The sequence below is a fragment of the Megascapheus bottae genome, chromosome 3 (assembly GCF_031878675.1).
Source record: "Megascapheus bottae isolate mThoBot1 chromosome 3, mThoBot2.hap1, whole genome shotgun sequence".
In the NCBI taxonomy this organism is placed as follows: Eukaryota; Metazoa; Chordata; class Mammalia; order Rodentia; family Geomyidae; genus Megascapheus; species Megascapheus bottae.
Genome location: NC_143511.1, coordinates 25,742,364 through 25,760,256, shown reverse-complemented (window position 1 = coordinate 25,760,256; position 17,893 = coordinate 25,742,364). Strand labels below are relative to the sequence as shown.

General features: G+C 41.8%; 1 protein-coding gene across 2 annotated transcripts in view; it reads right to left on the bottom strand.

Moving 5' to 3' along the window:
- The window catches only part of Dock8 (dedicator of cytokinesis 8), a 157,958-nt gene that overhangs the window by 108,681 nt on the left and 31,384 nt on the right, over positions 1-17,893 (bottom strand). For both annotated transcript variants that reach the window (XM_090329689.1, XM_090329690.1), the window contains exons 2-3: positions 11,749-11,851; positions 1,543-1,718 (exon numbers count right to left, since the gene is read on the bottom strand). In XM_090329689.1, coding sequence (XP_090185815.1) covers positions 1,543-1,718; positions 11,749-11,851 — 279 coding nt within the window. The remainder of the gene's footprint in view (positions 1-1,542; positions 1,719-11,748; positions 11,852-17,893) is intronic.

Below are 17,893 nucleotides of genomic sequence, written 5' to 3'. Positions count from 1 at the left end.
ATAACAGAGCCACTTGCCATGTGTTCATTCAGTTCATTCCTCATTAGCCCTGGAAGGCAGGCATTACTATTATTTTTATTTTGCAGAATAGCATGGTGAGAATTGTGCTCTAATTTCTACATCCAGTGGGGCCTCACCAACAGGACACAGGCTTGGAACACTGCCCTAGCTCAGCAAGAGGCCCAGGTGTGAGTACTTGTAGTTATGGTAATGAGGCTGCCTCCCCCCACCCCCTACCCCTCCACCTTTGCTCATAAGAAAGCTTTGGCATCAAAGTCAGACAGTTGATGACCTAGCTCTAAATTTTAGCACCGAGACATAATCAAACTCCCCGGAAACCAATCTTAGGGGGGAAATTACCTCTTCATCGAATTTCAAAAAACTAACCCTTTCTCTAAATTTATGACAACTGTATGGGGTGAGATCTTTTTTTTTCCTTCTGTAGGAGACTGGCCATATTTGAAGGGGATAAATTGTACCTAAAACAGTAAATGAAATGGTTGTCTACCAATGGTGAAAATTTTGGGTGTTACCTACATTACAGTCACAGACAGGGAAGAAAGTTCTCGAGGGTGACAACACAATGGCCAGCTTTGCTATCAGGTGACTGGGCAAGAGAGCTAAGGGACTAAGATCACCACCATCTCCTTAAACTATGAGGAAATCAAGTCTACACTAGAGCTTGGCATATCTGGGTAACAAGGATAGAGGCTTTGTTTTTGGTTTTGCTTTTGGTTTTATGGTCTATGGGCTTCCCCTCTGCTCAACTCCTGGATAAAAGGAAATTCTCAGGAGCTTGTTTCTAACTTGATCTAGTTTCCTTTATAGAAATAATGGAAATGCTTCTGAATGGCGATACTTCAGTGATTATTATGAAACCTCTTGGGTTGTGTGTGTGTGTGTGTGTGTGTGCTGTGTTATTTTACAAACAGAGCAACATTTTTCACAATGAGACTTCCTGAAGTCATGTGACTCACTCAAAGTCATCAAACTGGTACCTGGGACAGTCTGGCTGCATGCTTAATTTCATCTGCCTTAAAAGAATGTGTTCCCTCTGGGACTAGTGATTCATGCCTATAACCCTACCTACTCAGGAGGCTGAGCTTTGAGGATTTAGGTTCAAAGCCAGATTAGGCAAGGAAGTCCCTGAGACACTTAAATTTCCAATTAACTACCAGAAATCCAGATATGGTTGCTGTGGCTCAAGTGTAGAGAACTAGCCTTCAGCAAGAAAATTCAGGGACAATGCCTAGGTCCTGAGTTCAAGCCCCAAGATTGGCATAAACAAACCAACCAACCAACCAATAGTGGGTTCCCTCTATGCCCACTGCATCTCCTGAACTGGCTTGAAATCCAGCATCACAGAAAACAAATAAAATGTTATCCACAGGCAGACAGCAGTAGTATGTATTATGTTATTGTAATGGATTGAGTCATTTTAGGGTTCCCTTTTAAAAGGTGTTTAGCATGAGGGTACCTCCCCCTTCCCAATAACAGTCCCAGTAGTCACAATGGCAGAGATAAGGTAAGAGAATGCTTTACCCTTCCTCAGGCAGAGAGGGCTGCAAGGTCCGACAATCCTTGGGCGTGAATGCAACGTCCAACTCATCATCGGTGAAGTCTCCCAGCTCCTGGGCCAGTTCCACCTCTAGGCTGCTCAGGTGTGTCATCAGAAGCCCTTCCAAGTCCACCGGCTCCACGGGGTCATAAAACGGAGGCTGGAGGGTGAGGGAGACGTCAAGACGTCAGTGTGTGCCACTTGGTGGGGCGCGCACGCAAGGAGCGATCAGAAGTGTCTGCCTAGCCCTCTCCTTCCACTGAGTGTCTCATTCCTAGCCTACGGCAAAGCGACTCTGGAGAAGCTGTCAAACTCAGACAGAGTGATGGAGGGAAGGCAAGAGATGCAGCCACAAAAAGTCAAGCCGTAACATGATCAGTAATTAAAATCATACCCCAAGGCAGAATCTTTGCTGCTTTAATTGCAGCTTGATGAGGAATCCTTAGGAGATCCAAGATGAGATCACCGGGCTTTGTGGCATTTTTGTAATTTCTCCTGCAAAAGCTCTCTGAGGCCATGTTTTGTTTACCCTAACACAGCAAAGTAGGGGATGAGGGCAATTTTCCAGAAATTCAGGCAAATTCAACACTGCTCTGGAGTGTGGGTGCAGCTTCAGTGTTTCCTTTGGCCTGAGTTATTCTCTGCACTGGAGAAGCCAACACTTGAGACACTCAGAACCCACAGTGACTTAGAAGCACTGCTGGGCTGGAAGAAATTTTCACTGGACTGCAGCTAAGGGATTTAATTCAGGGCCATCTGCTGACTGCTTGTATGGCTAAACTTACTGTGCAAGCATGCTCTCTTGGTTCATTTTATCTTTTCTTGGAGCAAGCAGGAAGGAATACAGAAAGGACACAAGAATATGTAATTGAAACAATATAGTTCTTTAAGAAGGTAATATTAAGTGGGCAACACTTTGTCAACGCCCAAGTAAAGCAAACATCCTTTTTTTTATCGTGAAATCCAAAGATGTAGAAATAATTCCCTAAGAAGCAAAGGAGTCCCTTAGGTTAAATAGATCTGGGTAATAATATTAGTGGTAGTTTTTGTTGTTGTTGTTGTAGCAGAACAATAATAATAATAATAATAATAATAGCCAGACACTGGCAGCTAAACCCTAACTGTAATCCTAGCTACTCAGGAGGCTAAAATGGCAGATGCATCTCAGAGATCTTATTTCTATTTAGCCAGCAAAAGCAAGACATGCTACCAGTCATGACCAAAAAAGCCAAGTGAAAGAACGAGGCCCTGAGTTCAAGCCCCAGGTACTTGAGTTTGACACGCACACATGCACACACACACCACACATACTCTGAGGCTCTATGAGATATTTACTTACAGCCGGCAGTTATGAATGGCCTATACCACCAGCCCTAAGGACAAACTGAGCAAAAACCCTAAACTCTTGACTGTGCTGCCGGACTGTGAGAGAAGGCATTTGTAAATGAAGGATGTGCTAACCAATAGTTAGTTTTTCATTGCCTCACCCCCATATCAGTAAGGGCTTCAAGTAGGAAAAGAACAAAAATGCTGGTGAGGAGGCCACAGCACTTTGAGATTAGATAATGGCAATAGAGCTTGCCTATTCCCTGATCAGCCTAACTGATCCTGATAGGAATAGATAGATGAACAATGAGTGTGGGGAGGGAGTGATGAACCTGTGCATAAGCTCTCTATGCCCTGCTTCCTGCGTGGATTCTTCTAAGTGCCTGAATACAGGCAATTACAACGGGGACAGAGGAGAAGTACAAAGGGGGGATTCCAGAAGCAGAGGACAAAGTACCCCCCCACCACCCGTTCATTCCGGGTGGTATGAGAAAGGTGAGAGACGTTTCCCTTGGTTTCACCATTCTGAAGGAATGGTGGTGCCTCACAGAGCTCGCTCGGGATGAAGCACCAGGGCTCTGCAGGGCCAAAGGAGTCACAGATGACTTTCTGCAGGAGCAAGATACAGACGGAATTTGCAAAAGGATGCTGAATCCTTTCCTACAGATCAATGAGCATTCTCTATGCATGGAGCATTTAAACCTGTCATGGACGCCTACAGAAGACTGACCCAAAGGTATATGCCCCAACCCTGCCCAAATACCGTGCATTGGCAAGTTTACATGGAAATTTATAAGAAACTGTGATGAGAACTACAGTTTTATCCCAGTCTTCTTACTATAAAGTCCTTAGTCACAAAAGTAACTATTACAGAGTATTTGCTACATCTTCTATGGACATTGTAGACATTGTATCATTCACCCTTTCTGAAACCTTTCTAGAACCCTTACAAATAGACATTCTTAACTAATTTCATTTCACAGATCAAAGGCCCACAGATTTCATAATTTGCCCAGGATTACATGCCTAGAAAATAGCCTATTTGGACTTCAAATTTCACAGCCATGTTCTTAAACACTTAAATTATTTTATTCTTTTCTTTTATTACTTTCTTTTCTTTTTATTCTTCTCTTTTATAGGCCTTTCAAGAAATTTTGAGGTATTTTTTAGGGCAATTAAAACACAAGGCAGGGGCCGGGAGTTTGGCCTACTGGTAAAGTGCTTGCCTACCATGCACGAAGACCCAGGTTCGGTTCCTAGGTACCACATACATAGAAAAAGGCGAGAAGTGGTGCTGAGGCTCATGTGGTAGTGTTCTAGCCTTGAGAAAGTCCAAGGACAGTGCTCAGGCCCTGAGCCCAAGCCCAGGACTGGCAAACAAACAAAACAAAACAAAACAAAACACAAGGCAACAGTAACTGAAAAGTAGATCAAAAATGTCTTCAACAATCCCCATGAATTCTGTTGTGAATGTCTCATGAGATTATTGGCTCAAAAACATAATAAGTAAATGATAAACGTAAATGAGTTATGAAGAATGTCAATTTCTCAAGTAGAAACACTGGAAATATGCACTTAAGAATTATACTGAAGCCCAGTTTAAAATAAGGGAATATGAGTTGCATGTAAATAGTCTCTTCAAGAAAAAAAGGATATTTGTGTACAACGATCAGGGAAAAAAAGTTTGGTTTCAGCCAAAGTGTAATACTTGTCATGTTCCTGGAATCTGAGGCTACACATTAGTGAGAAGAACCAGGTTCTAACAGCACCTCTTATCTACAGAACCAGTTGCTCAAAGACTAAAAGCAAAGGACAGCCCAGCAATTATTTGCCAACATCTTCTAAGTGCAGTCAAGGGAGGTCTAGTAAAGTGTCCTCATGGAGCTTTGTGTTAGTCAACCATGAGATGAGAATTTTGATCTTTTCACATATAAATAACACCCTCTTTGAGGAATATATTGACAAAAAGCTGAATGTCAGGGCTCATGCCTGTAATTCTATCAGCTCATTAGACTAAAATCTGGAGAATGGGGCCGGGAGTTTGGCCTAGTGGTTAAAGTGCTTGCCTAGCATGCATGAAGACCCAGGTTCGATTCCTCGGTACCACATATATAGAAAAAAGCCGGAAGTGGTGCTGAGGCTCAAGTGGTAGAGCTCTAGCCTTGAGAAAGTCCAAGGACAGTGCTCAGGCCCTGAGCTCAAGCCCAGGACTGGCAAAAAAAAAAAAAAAAAAAAAAAACCCACAAAATCTGGAGAATGGTTTGAAGCAATCTCTCTGTGTCTGTCTGTCTGTCTGTCTCTCTCTTTCCTCTCACATAAGCAGGCTTTACCTACATGTTGTCAACTTGACTGGGCCAAACAACATTCCCTTAAATACCAGACAGGGTGGACTTCCAGAATTTTTCTCTTGCAAGGGCTAGAGGAGAGAGGGAGGCTGCAGCAACTTTGGGTCGTATGCATATCTTCTATGTGGGCGCATTCCAACACAAATTCAGGTGCTGCTTTGATTATTAAGGTCTCTAATCTAGGATAGGGAGCATCCAGCCTGCAAGCTGTACAAGGCCTAGGAATCATTTGCTATGTAACAGACATATACTCTCCTCATGGGATGCCTACAGCCCAAGTCCCCACAGTGACACACCCAAGAATGATCCTATAAATATCCAAATGGCCCCTGGCAGAACTAAAGGATTTTCACTCCTGCATCTGTCAGTTTTAGGGTTAGCCTTAGAGAGTCACAGGGGTCAGCTGTGGTGGTACATGCCCTACGATTCAACTATTCAGGGGGCAGAGCCTGGTAAATTGGAGGCCAGCCCAGGAAAACGCCTGCCCCTTCTGCTTCTGTCACCATCTGCACTCACCTATCTGCCTATGCCTGTTTCGCTATGTGAAGACATGCTCTTTGGTATCTGATCTAAATGAAACAACATTCTGTTGTTTTTAACAATGGCAGGTGCCCACTGATACCTCTGAAGACACTAACATGGCATCATGGGCCTCAGTCTGTATTTGCCAAGACAGGGTAGATCCCTCTATTTCAGAATCACAACGAGATGCCTGCTCCTCATGCAGAGAATCTGTCATGCTTTCCTTTTCTCTCTCATCAAGACTGTGTGTCAACTCCACAGACATCTCTGCTCCCACCAGTTGCCTCCAGTGCAGTGAGGGAAAACCATTAGCACACTCCAGTTCCTTGAAAGGTGAATCATAAATGAATAGTAAAATCAGAAGAGAAGAGGGGGCCATATTTATCAAGCAACTCACCAGTTATCCCTAGCTGTAAAAGCACAAATACCTATTCACCTAGCAAAAATGCATGAGCCTTAAGTATGAGGCTTCTTTTGAATGTAAGTGTTTGATACACAAACACAGTAGGTAACCATGGCATTTTGGTACATTTCCAGGATGTGGCTTTTTACATCCTTTCCTTCATTCAGCCATTACAGCCTAGCTGGTTCATTCCATGTCATTTCAAAACTTTTCTCAATCTCCGTCATAGCTATACTTCCTTCTGCAAAAAATGTAGCTTAAAGTTCTTAACACCTACTGCTTCAGACCATAGATTCCAAAGCTTTCTTTTCTTTTATATTTTACTGTCTTTTCGAATCTCCATATTCCTAAGATATGTGTAGCATTTCCCAGTTTCAGTCGAACAGACCTGTGGAATATACAGTTGTCTATCTACATAGATGGCTGGTATGGGAAAGCCAATGGTCAATTTGTTCCAACTGGCTGTAGCAACCTAACAGACCAGAGCCAGTGTGTGAGTCTACACCCGAGAACACTGAACTGCCAGAACTCCCTTCCCCGCTGACCTTGGTCACAAAGGGCTCTGGAAATAAAGTATGAAAAGGACTCAGGCAGAGCTACCATCATGTCTAGATGTCAATGATGGATGCTCTTCAGATGAAAACTTAAAGCAATTTTACAGTATTTTATCTAGTTTGGAAATATATGTGCACACCAGCCTCATAGCTCATATGTACAATTAGAGTTGAAAATAACGTTTTATTTTTTTCGATGACATGAAATTACACATGTAAATCAAGTTAAAAGAAAAGAGGGCTGGGTATGTGGCCTAGTGGTAGAGCGTTTACATGCATGAAGCCCTGGGTTCAATTACTCAATAACACATAAACAGAAAAGGCTGGAAGTGGTAGTATGGTGCAAGTGGTAGAGTCATAGCGTGCTAGCTTTCAGCAAAAGAAGCCCAGGGACAATACCCAGGTCCTGACTTCAAGCCCTAGAACTGGCAAAACAGGAAAAGGGGTGGGGGGAAGATAAGCACTGGTGGCTCATGACTATAATCCTAGCTATTCAGGAGGCTGAGATCTGAGGATCACGGTTCAAAGCCAGCCTTAGAAAGAAAGTCCATGAGACACTTATCTCCAATAAACTACTCCAAAAAGCCACAAGAGACGGTGAGGCTAAAGTGATAGAACAAAAAAAAGCTCAGGGACAGTGCCCAGGCCCATTGTTCAAGCCCCAAGAACAGCAAAAAATGAAGAAAAAAGCCCAATAAAATGTACAAGGAAAGGCAAAATCAAGCACATCCCCTCCCTCTCACTTATCAAATATGCGATAGAAGCTACTAGGACCATACAGGATGTGTCTGTAGGATTAGCAAGGGCTTGCTTCTACCTCCTCTGCAGCTCCCAGCACACAGACTAAAAGAAGCAAATTTTACCTTTCTTCTTTTCTTTTTCCTGATTTGGTCTGTTTATTTCTACCTGAGAATTTTGAGATGATTCTCAGCCTGAGACACACATGGAAGTAAAAATGCTGCAGCTTGGCTCCCATCCCCTGGAGTTCTAATTAAACTTCTGTATGATTAGAATCTGGGTGATTCAAATGAGCAACCAGGGCTCCTCTCTTAGTCGGCCCTGTCTCTTCCACCCAGTCTTTGCCTCCAACCACACTGTGGACTCCTTGATCTCTGAACAATACCACATTTAGAGCCAGGATGGTGTGTATTATGTGACCTCCCAAATAAATCCTTAAGTCTTTCAGAATTTACATCATCTCCTACTTAACTCCTTTCCAGGTAGAGGCCTTGAGAGACCTACCCAATCGGAAACCTCTCAATTTCCCAGGAAGACTCCATCACATTAACCACTATTTGCACAGGATACATTAAATAACTCTATCTGGACCTGAACAAGGATGCCATTAGTTGACTTTTCTTTATCTCGGTCGTGGGGCTTGAACTCTGGTCCTGGACACTGTCCCTGAGCTCTTCAGCTCAAGGCTACTGCCCTATCCCTGGAGCCACACTGCCACTTATTGTTTTCTAGTAGTTAATTGGAGATAAGAGTCTCACTGACTTTAGTGCCCGGGCTGGCTTTGAACCTCAATTCTCAGATTTCAGCCTCCTGAGTAGCTAGGATTACAGGTGTGTGCCTGGCTAGTTGACATTTTTGCAAAAAAAAAAACAACACAGGAATCTTCAGAGGTTAAATAATGTATCCCAAGTTCTACAGCTAATAAGTGGAAATTATCCTTCACTCAGGCCTTTCCAACTCCAAAACAACAGTGACAATAATAAATTTGCAAATGACTGAATTTTAAATAACTTGAACTGAATATTTTTTTCTTGTCAGTCATGGGGCTTGAACTCAGGGCCCAGGCACTATTCCTGAGCTTTTTCACTCAAGGCTAGTGCTCTATCACTTTGAGCCACAGCACCACTTCTGTTTTCCTGGTGCTAACTGGAGATAAGAATTTCATGGACTTTCCTTCCCAGGAAAGTCCCTTGAATCATGATTCTCAGATCTCAGCCTTCTAAGTAGTTAAGATCATAGGCATGAGCCACTGGCTCACAGCTATAAATATTTTTTTTAAATCAAACACCCATTTGTACGAATGCATTAGGTTGTAGAAGTGATTAAATACAAGAATTTCTGCTTGGCCTTTATTTTCTCAATTGGCCAAAATAATACAACGAACACTCTGCAGCTTCTCCTTTAAGAAATTTTTTTCTAAAGCTTTGTCAAGTGGAGAGTCTTTGATCGTGATCACTGCTCTGCCTTGCTATCCACGCATCTTGCTAAATATTCTATTATCTTCCTATGTACAGTTCCTCTGAGGAACCTTATTTGAGAAAATGGCTTCAGGGGAAGCACAGCCACCACATTATCACACTGTCACACTAGAACAGAATGTATGAGGGAGATGGGTTTTTTCTAAACAGATCATTCATTCAAACACATACAGAAAGTGAGAAAGAGCAAGAGATGTTTGAGATACTCAGACATCTTCATGTTTCTTGTGCTACCGACAGAAGAAAGATGGACGACAGACCGTGCAGAAGCGAGAGAACTGGGAAAATAGATTCAGAAAAGTCAACTGGAAAAGCCAGGAATGATGTATTTGTGTGTGTGTGTGTGTGTGTGTTGGTCCTGGGGCTTGAACTTAGGGCCTGGGACTTATTCCTGAGCTCTATTTTATTTTATTTTTGAAATTAATTAGAAATCTCATGAAATTTCCCACCTAGATTGAGCCACAATCCTCAGATCTCAGGCTCATGAGCAGCTAGGTAGCTAGCAACCAGTGCTCAGCTAGAATAATAGATTTTAAACTGTATATATGTGCAATTAGAACACGGATTCAATGTCACAGGTAGAACACATGAGGGTGACACAGTTTTAAGATTTTTGTTACTTCCTTTAAGCTTTCTCTTACAATATGGGCAGCTGGGACACTTACTAACCCAACTTTGCAGCTACTAAAGTAATCCATCAAAAAATTCCTGAGAAAACCAAATGTACAATACCAACAAAAAAATAACTTGGGCTGGGAATGTGGCTTAGTGGTAGAGTGCTTGCCTAGCCTGCATGTATAGCAAGCATGCACGAAGCCCTGGGTTCCATTCCTCAATACAACATAAAGAGAAAAAAAGCCAGAAATGGCATTGTGGCCCAAGTAGTACAGCACTAAAACCTTGAGTAAAAGAAGTTCAAGGACAGAGCCCAGGCCCTAAGTTCAAGCCTCATGACCGATAAAGAAAAATAAAGCCAAAAGCACTTCCAGAAGAGGCAACCAACTACGAAAGAAAATATTTGCAAATATTAAGTACATTTTCCTTTTGCAACTTTACATTTAAAAGGAATTTCTCCTAAAAAAAAGCTAACATGTTAATGGTGCAGCATGAAAGTAAAAGCTGGTGAAGAAACAATCTTATTTAAAGTCTCTTAATAGAGATGTCCACATTGTATCTCAAGAGAGCTATAGAAAGCTATCGACTTAATTTACAGAAACAGCAAAGCACCAGAACTCCCCCTCATTGTTTAAAATTTTAAAGTCACTTTTCAGCTAAATTTTGCATTTTTGGAAAATACCCCGAGTCAGAAATTGAATCAAACTTTTATATAAATATACATTACCATCAAATTAAGCCAAGAAGCATTTACTATAATTTACTATGGTTTAAAATTTACTTAATCTATTTGACAATGTGATCATGAAGCATTTGGTGTGAGTGTGTGAGTGTGTGTGTGTGTGTGTGTGTGTGTGTGTGTGTGTGTGTTTAATTGTAGCCTGCAGTTTTAAAGTACACAGGGCAAGTTCAAGTAGAAAGGGTGGGCTAGCAAGCCACTGGAGTCATAAACAGATGCTTTAGAAATATGTCATCCCGAGTTCCTCTCCCAGTAAAAGGTGCCACATACTTTTAAGTATTACTATTTTGTTAAGTGTCACAGCATATAAATTACCTTTCTGAAATAACCACAAATCACATCAGTAAAACATACCTTAAGGAACACACAGTGACTCAAGCATGCACACTACAGGAGACAAGATGGCCGTCACAGGAAACAGAGGAAAAGGTTACAACATCTCTAAGAGCAGAAGTGGTTTTGAAGTCATAAGTAGAAACAAAAACCAACCTAACCTCTTCAAGATAATCGCTAGACTGTACCCAAAAGTGCCGCTGTGCTCTGTGAGGTTGAGGAAGTGAATGTGGAGAAGGCCGGGGCTCTTACAAAGGAAATGCCCCCACTTACTCCTGCCTTGATAAACTGTCACTTAAGGCTGATTTGCCTCACCTGACACACGATGGGATTCTAGCCTTCAAATCAGACAACTGCGAATGTGCATTGAAGAGCTGGTGTTAATGTATGCGATCTGCACCATCAAATCAAGAGTGTGACTTCAAAAAGAAAAGTTTGAACACACGGCATTCATTCCAATTGTGTGCAGTTCCACACAGGGTCAAATTATAAGAAAAAAAAAATTCAAGCCCCATGACCCACAGACAAACAAACAACCAAAAAAACCACAATGATTGCTTCCTGGGGTTAGAGTGTAGGGATTCAGGATTAAGACAGAACAGGGACTAGAAAGGGGAAAATATTCCCTATCATGATTGAGTAAAGGTTAAATTGTTCTAAGTCACTGAATGATACCCCTAAAAGGGGTATTAACTTCTACCTTGACATGGGTAACTCTTTTGTATGTGAAATGTACTCCCAAGGAAATGATTTTATCAGACAAAGATCTCTCACTTGGGGTTTTCAGATTTGGGGACAGAATTTGTCAACAAATGTAGGCTACAAATGGTGATATATTTCCAGGCTAATGCTCTGCCTTAATGTGAACTATAATTTGGGAGAGACTGAGGAGCCTGAAAGCCTTCTTAGTGTAGAACCCCAGTCCTAGAAGCCCTATTCACACCCTGAGCCCTGTTTACAGAGGGTCAGTGCAATATTGTCTGATGTCAAAAGCAGGTATTAATGAACTGGGGGGCGGGGGATAGAGAATGCTAGGAGGCCACAAAACCAGAGGCTAGTCAGGGAATGAAGGCACATGCATGGGGCGAGTGCTTGTGCACTTGACTTTCACACAGCAAATCTGCAATTCCTACTTACTAGCTGAAGAGAGGGGAAGCCGGAAGTACTCATGCTCTGCCGGTGGTACTGCCCAAGGTTTGCTGGGAGAGTAGACTGTTTCCTGATTTCCGCCGATGAATACCTGAAATAAACACAGATACTTCTAAATGAAGTTACTCATTAAAAAATATATTGTAGATGCTATCTTGGATAGAAAACTTTTATCTGGGTAAAGAGCAGAACTTGCAAAAATACCCTCAGCGGCCTCATAGTGATAGCGCCATGGTTATCTTGGGGAGCTTGGCTGCTGCCATCAAGGCTCCTGCCCAAAATGAGCAGGAGGATGGTAGAAAAAAGGAGTGAGGCCCAGTAAAAGATCTAGGGGATTGAAGTCCACCCAATAAGAATGTCTGGTCTTCATATTAAGTGAAGTAAGCCAGACTCAAAGGAACATAGGCTCAATGGTTTCCCTCATTTGTCATAATGAGTAGAAATCTCGGGCTCTCCTAGCAGAGATTTACAATAGAACAAAACCTAGATACATAAGGCCATATAGTATGATGCTAAATGAAAGGACCTCCAGGATATAGAAACAAAAGCCATATAATGAGTGAGTGTTGTCTTTAATATACTATGTTATCTCTCATCTCTTTTGCTGTCCCTTGGTTATCTCATATTGTTACAGTATTTCACCTTGTTATCTGATATATTGTATATATGCTTATTTGGTTATTTAAAATAGGATAGGGAAGGGAGGAAAACAAGATGAGGGTCAGGGGTCAGGGGACGGAAATGGGGACCAAGACATGAAAAAAGGTATCAATGTTTGTGAAGTAATGCACCTTCTATCTGGTGAATATGATGTAACCCTTCTATTAATTACAATAAAAATATATGAAAAAAAGAATGTCTGGTCTCTCCTAGAAGCCTCTAAACCTCGAGTTGCTTCTTCTTCTGTTGTTCTTGTTTCATTTTGAGACAGTCTCAGTATGTAACCCAGGTGGCCTGGAACTCTCCATCCTCCAGTCCAGGCTCACTCATGCTGAGGATTAGAGGAGTGTACAACCTATGCATAGCCTGAGTTGCCTTTTGGATGCAAGTGTTCTCATTTCAAGAAGCTGAATGCTTGGGTCAGCTGTGTATGATTATTTCTATCTTCCTGAAGGGCCATTAGAGGTCACCTGAGACTCTCAAGTATATATTTTTCAAACTTCTCCTAGTAAGTAACCCCTTGTACCATTCATATCGACACTGCTGTCTTCAGTGAATGCCCCGTGGTACCCAGGAACCACAGAGGTGAGAGAAACTTTTCTGTACTGTGTACTCACCACTTCCTACACTGGCTAGGAATAACCTGGTTTACACATAGGTGGGTTTGTAGACACTCGTCTGTTAGCCATTTGTTTGAAGTTCATCCTGTATTTTCTCATCATATCATTAAGTTGATTATTATATTGATTAGCTCATCAGAATTCACAAAGGCACAAGACAAAGCATACACAATTAAGACTACCATACATACAACTAGAAACAGAAATGACAGAGGATTAAATGAGGCTACAGACTGAAATTGTATAGTACAGTTTTTTAAAAAAAGCACATGCGGGGGGAAGGGAAATGGGGACCATGACATGTGAAAGGGTATCAATGTGTGGGAATTAATGCACCATTTATCTGGCAAATATCATGTAACCCTTCTATTAATTACAATAAAAAATATATTTAAAAAAAAAGCACATGCACCTATCTTAAATATAACACAATAATAAGACATAAATATACAAGTTGGCATATTTTTCCATGTTAATGTGTAGGTCATAAATAATAAGTACTTAAGCTGGGTGTCAGCAGCTCATTCTTATAATTCTAGCTACTCAGGAGGCAAAGATCTGAGGATCATGTTCAAAGCCAAACTGGCAGAAAAGTCTATGTCTTATTTCCACTTATCAGCAAAAAGCTGGCAGTAGAGCTGTGGCTCTTGTAGTAGAGTGCTAGATTTGGATGAAAAAGTTAAGAGATAGCACCGAAGCCCTGAATTCATGTCCTAGTACAGACAGGCATGCATGCATGCATGCACGCACGCACGCACGCACGCACGTGCACGCACACACACACACACACACACACACACACACACACACAAATGATGTGACTTCTAAGACTCTCAAGCTACGCAGTGATAGTGGTAGCCCTCACGTTAGCAATTAATGAGGTGAAAAGCAGTCAGCATTCAGACCAATAGCATGGTCTTCATTTAATTTTTAAGGAATCTAAGAAGTATTCTTTTGTTTTGGTTTCGTTTTGGGGCTGATCCTGTAGCTTGAACTCAAGGCCTATAAGCTGTCCTTAAGCGTTTTTGCTCAAGGCTAGTATTCTTACCACTGGAGCCATGCCCCTTTTAAGATTAATTGGAGATAAAAGTATTACAGATTTTTCCAAGCACAATCCTCTGATCTCATACTCTGGAGTTGCTAGGATTACAGATGAGAGCCACTGGAGCCTGGCAGGCCAGGGGGAAGTATTCTATTAGCTGTCTTGGAAATGCATATCAAACCACAATGACTCACCTCTTCACAATTATCAGGATGACTACAGTGCTTTAGGCACGATCAAGTGCTAGCAAAAATATAAAAGGGGGAGGCACTCTCTCATTCATGTTGGTGGTAAAGTGGTACAGTTATTTAGGAAAGACAGTCTGCCCATTCCTCAGAAGGTTATACATATAAGTCCCTTATAGTCAATTCCACTCTTAAGTGTAAATCCAAGAGAAATAAAACCATACTTCCACATAAAAATGTTAGCATGAATAATCATAGTAGCAGCAGAATTCATAACAGCTAAAAAAATAAAAGCCCATTAGTGGATAGAGGGTTAAACAAAAAGTACAATGGACTGTAACTCAAAGGAATAAGGTGCAGATATATACTATGTCCTGGTGAACCCTGAAAACATCATCCCAGGAATATGCTCAAAGCTAATAGTCTACCACTTGAACCCCAGCTCCACTTCTAGCAGACTGTTAACTAATTGGAGATAAGGGTCTCTTGAACTTTTTTGCCTGGGCTGGCTTTGAATTGTGAGCCTTCAGGTGTGAGCCACTGTAGAAGACACAAAAAGATGCCTAGTGGTTGTGAAGAGTTGGGGAGATTGCAGAGAAATAGAGTGAGTGTGAGCACAGGGTTTCTTTATGGAGAGATGAAAATGTTCTAAAGTTCATTGTGATGGTTTTAAAGTGTAATAAAAACATCCAGCTGTACATATGAAATGGGTGCTTTATGGTATGGTAGAAAGTAGCCAAGGGTGAATACACGTTAATTATCAAATTTACTGTGACAACTAGAAATGGAGGAAACCCTTCAGATTTTTGTCTCTTTGTATTTAATAGACTGATTTTCAATCATATTGGACATTTCACCAGCTTTTTTTTAATGTCAGCTAAGACTCAGAAAACTGAAGTCCAACATTGTGCAAATAAAAATATAGGTCCTAGGCAGGCACTGGTGGTTCAAGCCTGTAATCTCAGCTACTCTGTAAGCTAAGATATGAGGATTGCAGTTCAAAGCAGGCAAAGTCTGTGAAACTTATCTCCAATTAATCAGTGAACAGGTAGTAGTGGAGTCGTGGCTCAAAAGGTAGAGTACCATCCTTAAGTGAAAAAGCTCAGGGACCTAGGTCCTGAGTTTAAGCCCCAGTACCAACAGGAAGGAAGGAAGGAAGGAAGGAAGGAAGGAAGGAAGGAAGGAAGGAAGGAAGGAAGGAAGGAAGGAAGGAAGGAAGGAAGAAGGGAGGGAGGGAGTTGTAGGTTCTGTTTGGTACTGGAAGAACTCAAGCCAACACTGCCATTACTGATTTGCTTGCTAACAAGATGACCTAAGACAGGAAAGGAAAGACAACATAGCAAATGACTCAGCCTGATCTTTTCTGACCTTCAAGATGACCTTTCCCAAAAGACTGACTTCCCTATGCTCATCTGCCTCTAGCTCCTCCCCCTAGACCTTCCAGCTCACATGTCTTAGTTTCATGGCCATCCTGAACCCTGTCTCTCCTGGGCTAGAGTGGTTGCGTGAGGTGAGGACGCCAGACACTGTCCAGGAAAGGGAGCACCACTGAATGAGGACTGAAGGGCTAAGGAGGCAAGAGGGCAGGTCCCATTTTCATTTTCAAGCAAATATCTATGGTTCCATGTCCAAGCCCTGTGTCTGGCATTTGTATCATGAAGTCAGGATGTTCTTACTTTCTAGGTCTTCTTGCTGTTGTTTTGTCTTTTTGACAAAACCTGGGTAGCCCAGGTTGGCCTTGAATGGGACACAAAGTTTACTAGAAGGAAGTTTTGGGGTTTGTTTAGCATGTCAGGACCCATCAGGGAGAGTCAATGTGTTGGGAAATGGTGAGGGGGGGGAGCAGTTTTTGTTTTCAATGGGTAATTGCCATGTATATTAGGATTCAGATCCAGCAGAACTAACAGAGTAGAACTTGCCCAGTGCACATTGTGGATCTCTTCAGCCAATTATCAGCTACTTAGTGGAAGTACTGACTTCAGGGCCTTCCTCCCTGCTGGTTCTGGATTAACCTCTCTTGGGTTGTGGCCTGGAAAACTTGAGCCAACCAGCAATTTTTATGACTCCCTTCCCACCCTGCAAAAAGAAAAAAAAAATCCTTAACGTTTTCTAAAACTTCAAGCCTGAGAAAATGGTTGGCTCATCATTCACTTATCAAACACTGAAGGACACAAAATACCAGCCCTTGGCTGAGCATAGAGGCTGAAGGGGATGTGGCAAGTTGCTGCTTCTAGATAGCTTAGGACAATGGGGAATGGGTGGAAGGTGGAGGGATGTCTGGTTCATTATAATATGCTTAGTAATACAAATAACTACACAGATTCTGTCAAGTAACTAGAGAGATTACTATGTCAAAAACTGCTTAGGAAGCTTCTGTCTGGATGAGGAAATGAATCCAATTTTTGGAAAAAAATTAAAAATAGTGGCAAGAGCCCCAAGGGAAAAGAAAACTATGTGACAAATAATGTGTGTGTGTGTATGCTTGAACTTACAGGCTACGGGTTGTCTTTCAGCTTTTTTACTCAAAGCTAGCACTCTACCACTTGAACTACAGCTCCACTTCTGGCTTTTTATTAGTTGTTATGTGGAGGTAAGAGATTGCCCAGCCTAGCTTTGAACCATGATCCTCAGATTTCAGCCTCCTGAGTAGCTAAGATTCTAGGTGTAAGCCATTGGTGCCTGATAGTTTTTACTTTTCTCCCTTTCCCTTCCCCCCACAACATCTAGATAGATTTCTTCATTCCTGTTTCAAACATTTAATGACCATCCTTCCCTGTTTCTTTGCACTGCATGTGTCTAGAATGCCTGGGTCCCCAAGATTTGCCCATTGTTAGCTGTGTGAGTTCCAGGCTGGATCTTAGATTTATTGCATGTCATGAACAAGGCAAGGCAGAAGCTCTCCTGGACACCTTTTCAGATGGCACACACTGGTGAAGACATGCCAAAATTGTCAAGTGGGGTGAGCAGACCACAGCCTCTTCCAGGAGGGGTGCTGAGAAATGGCATAGTTGGAGAGTGAAGGGGCTTCTGTCTGCTCCTCATCCCTCAAAAACCATGTTTCACTCCCTGCTGCCACAACCAGCAGCTAAAATGGTGGGAAGGATTTTGTGATTGATTCAAAAGAAACAACCTTAAATTGGTTTGGAAGACACTTGAATACTTGAATTTCTCTTTAACTTGACGTTTTAAACAATAGCAAAATGGAGAGAGGTTTAAGAAAAGGAAACATATAACGTACTCTTTGTAACTATATACTAACTGTAAAATGCTCAACAAATATAGAGAGGGTAAATTACAACACTGGTAATAAATAATAATCATAGGCATTTATGGATATGTGTACCTACTAACACAGGGTACAATGACTTTGCATACAATGATCTATTTTCTACAAGCAAATAGTGGAAGAATGTTACCCAAAGGTCCTGAATACCAAGTACAGAGAAATGTACTATAAAAACATAAAGGTTTAAATTTTTTTATAGGTAGAAAAGCTGTCAAAGGGTTGGATCATTGTGTGTGGCACAGAGAAGGTCTGCAAACATAAGGCTTGCTTGAGAGTGGGTACTTCCTATACTAAGGCACATAAAACTTAGCATCGGCTTCTCCTGAGTTTCAGTCTTAGA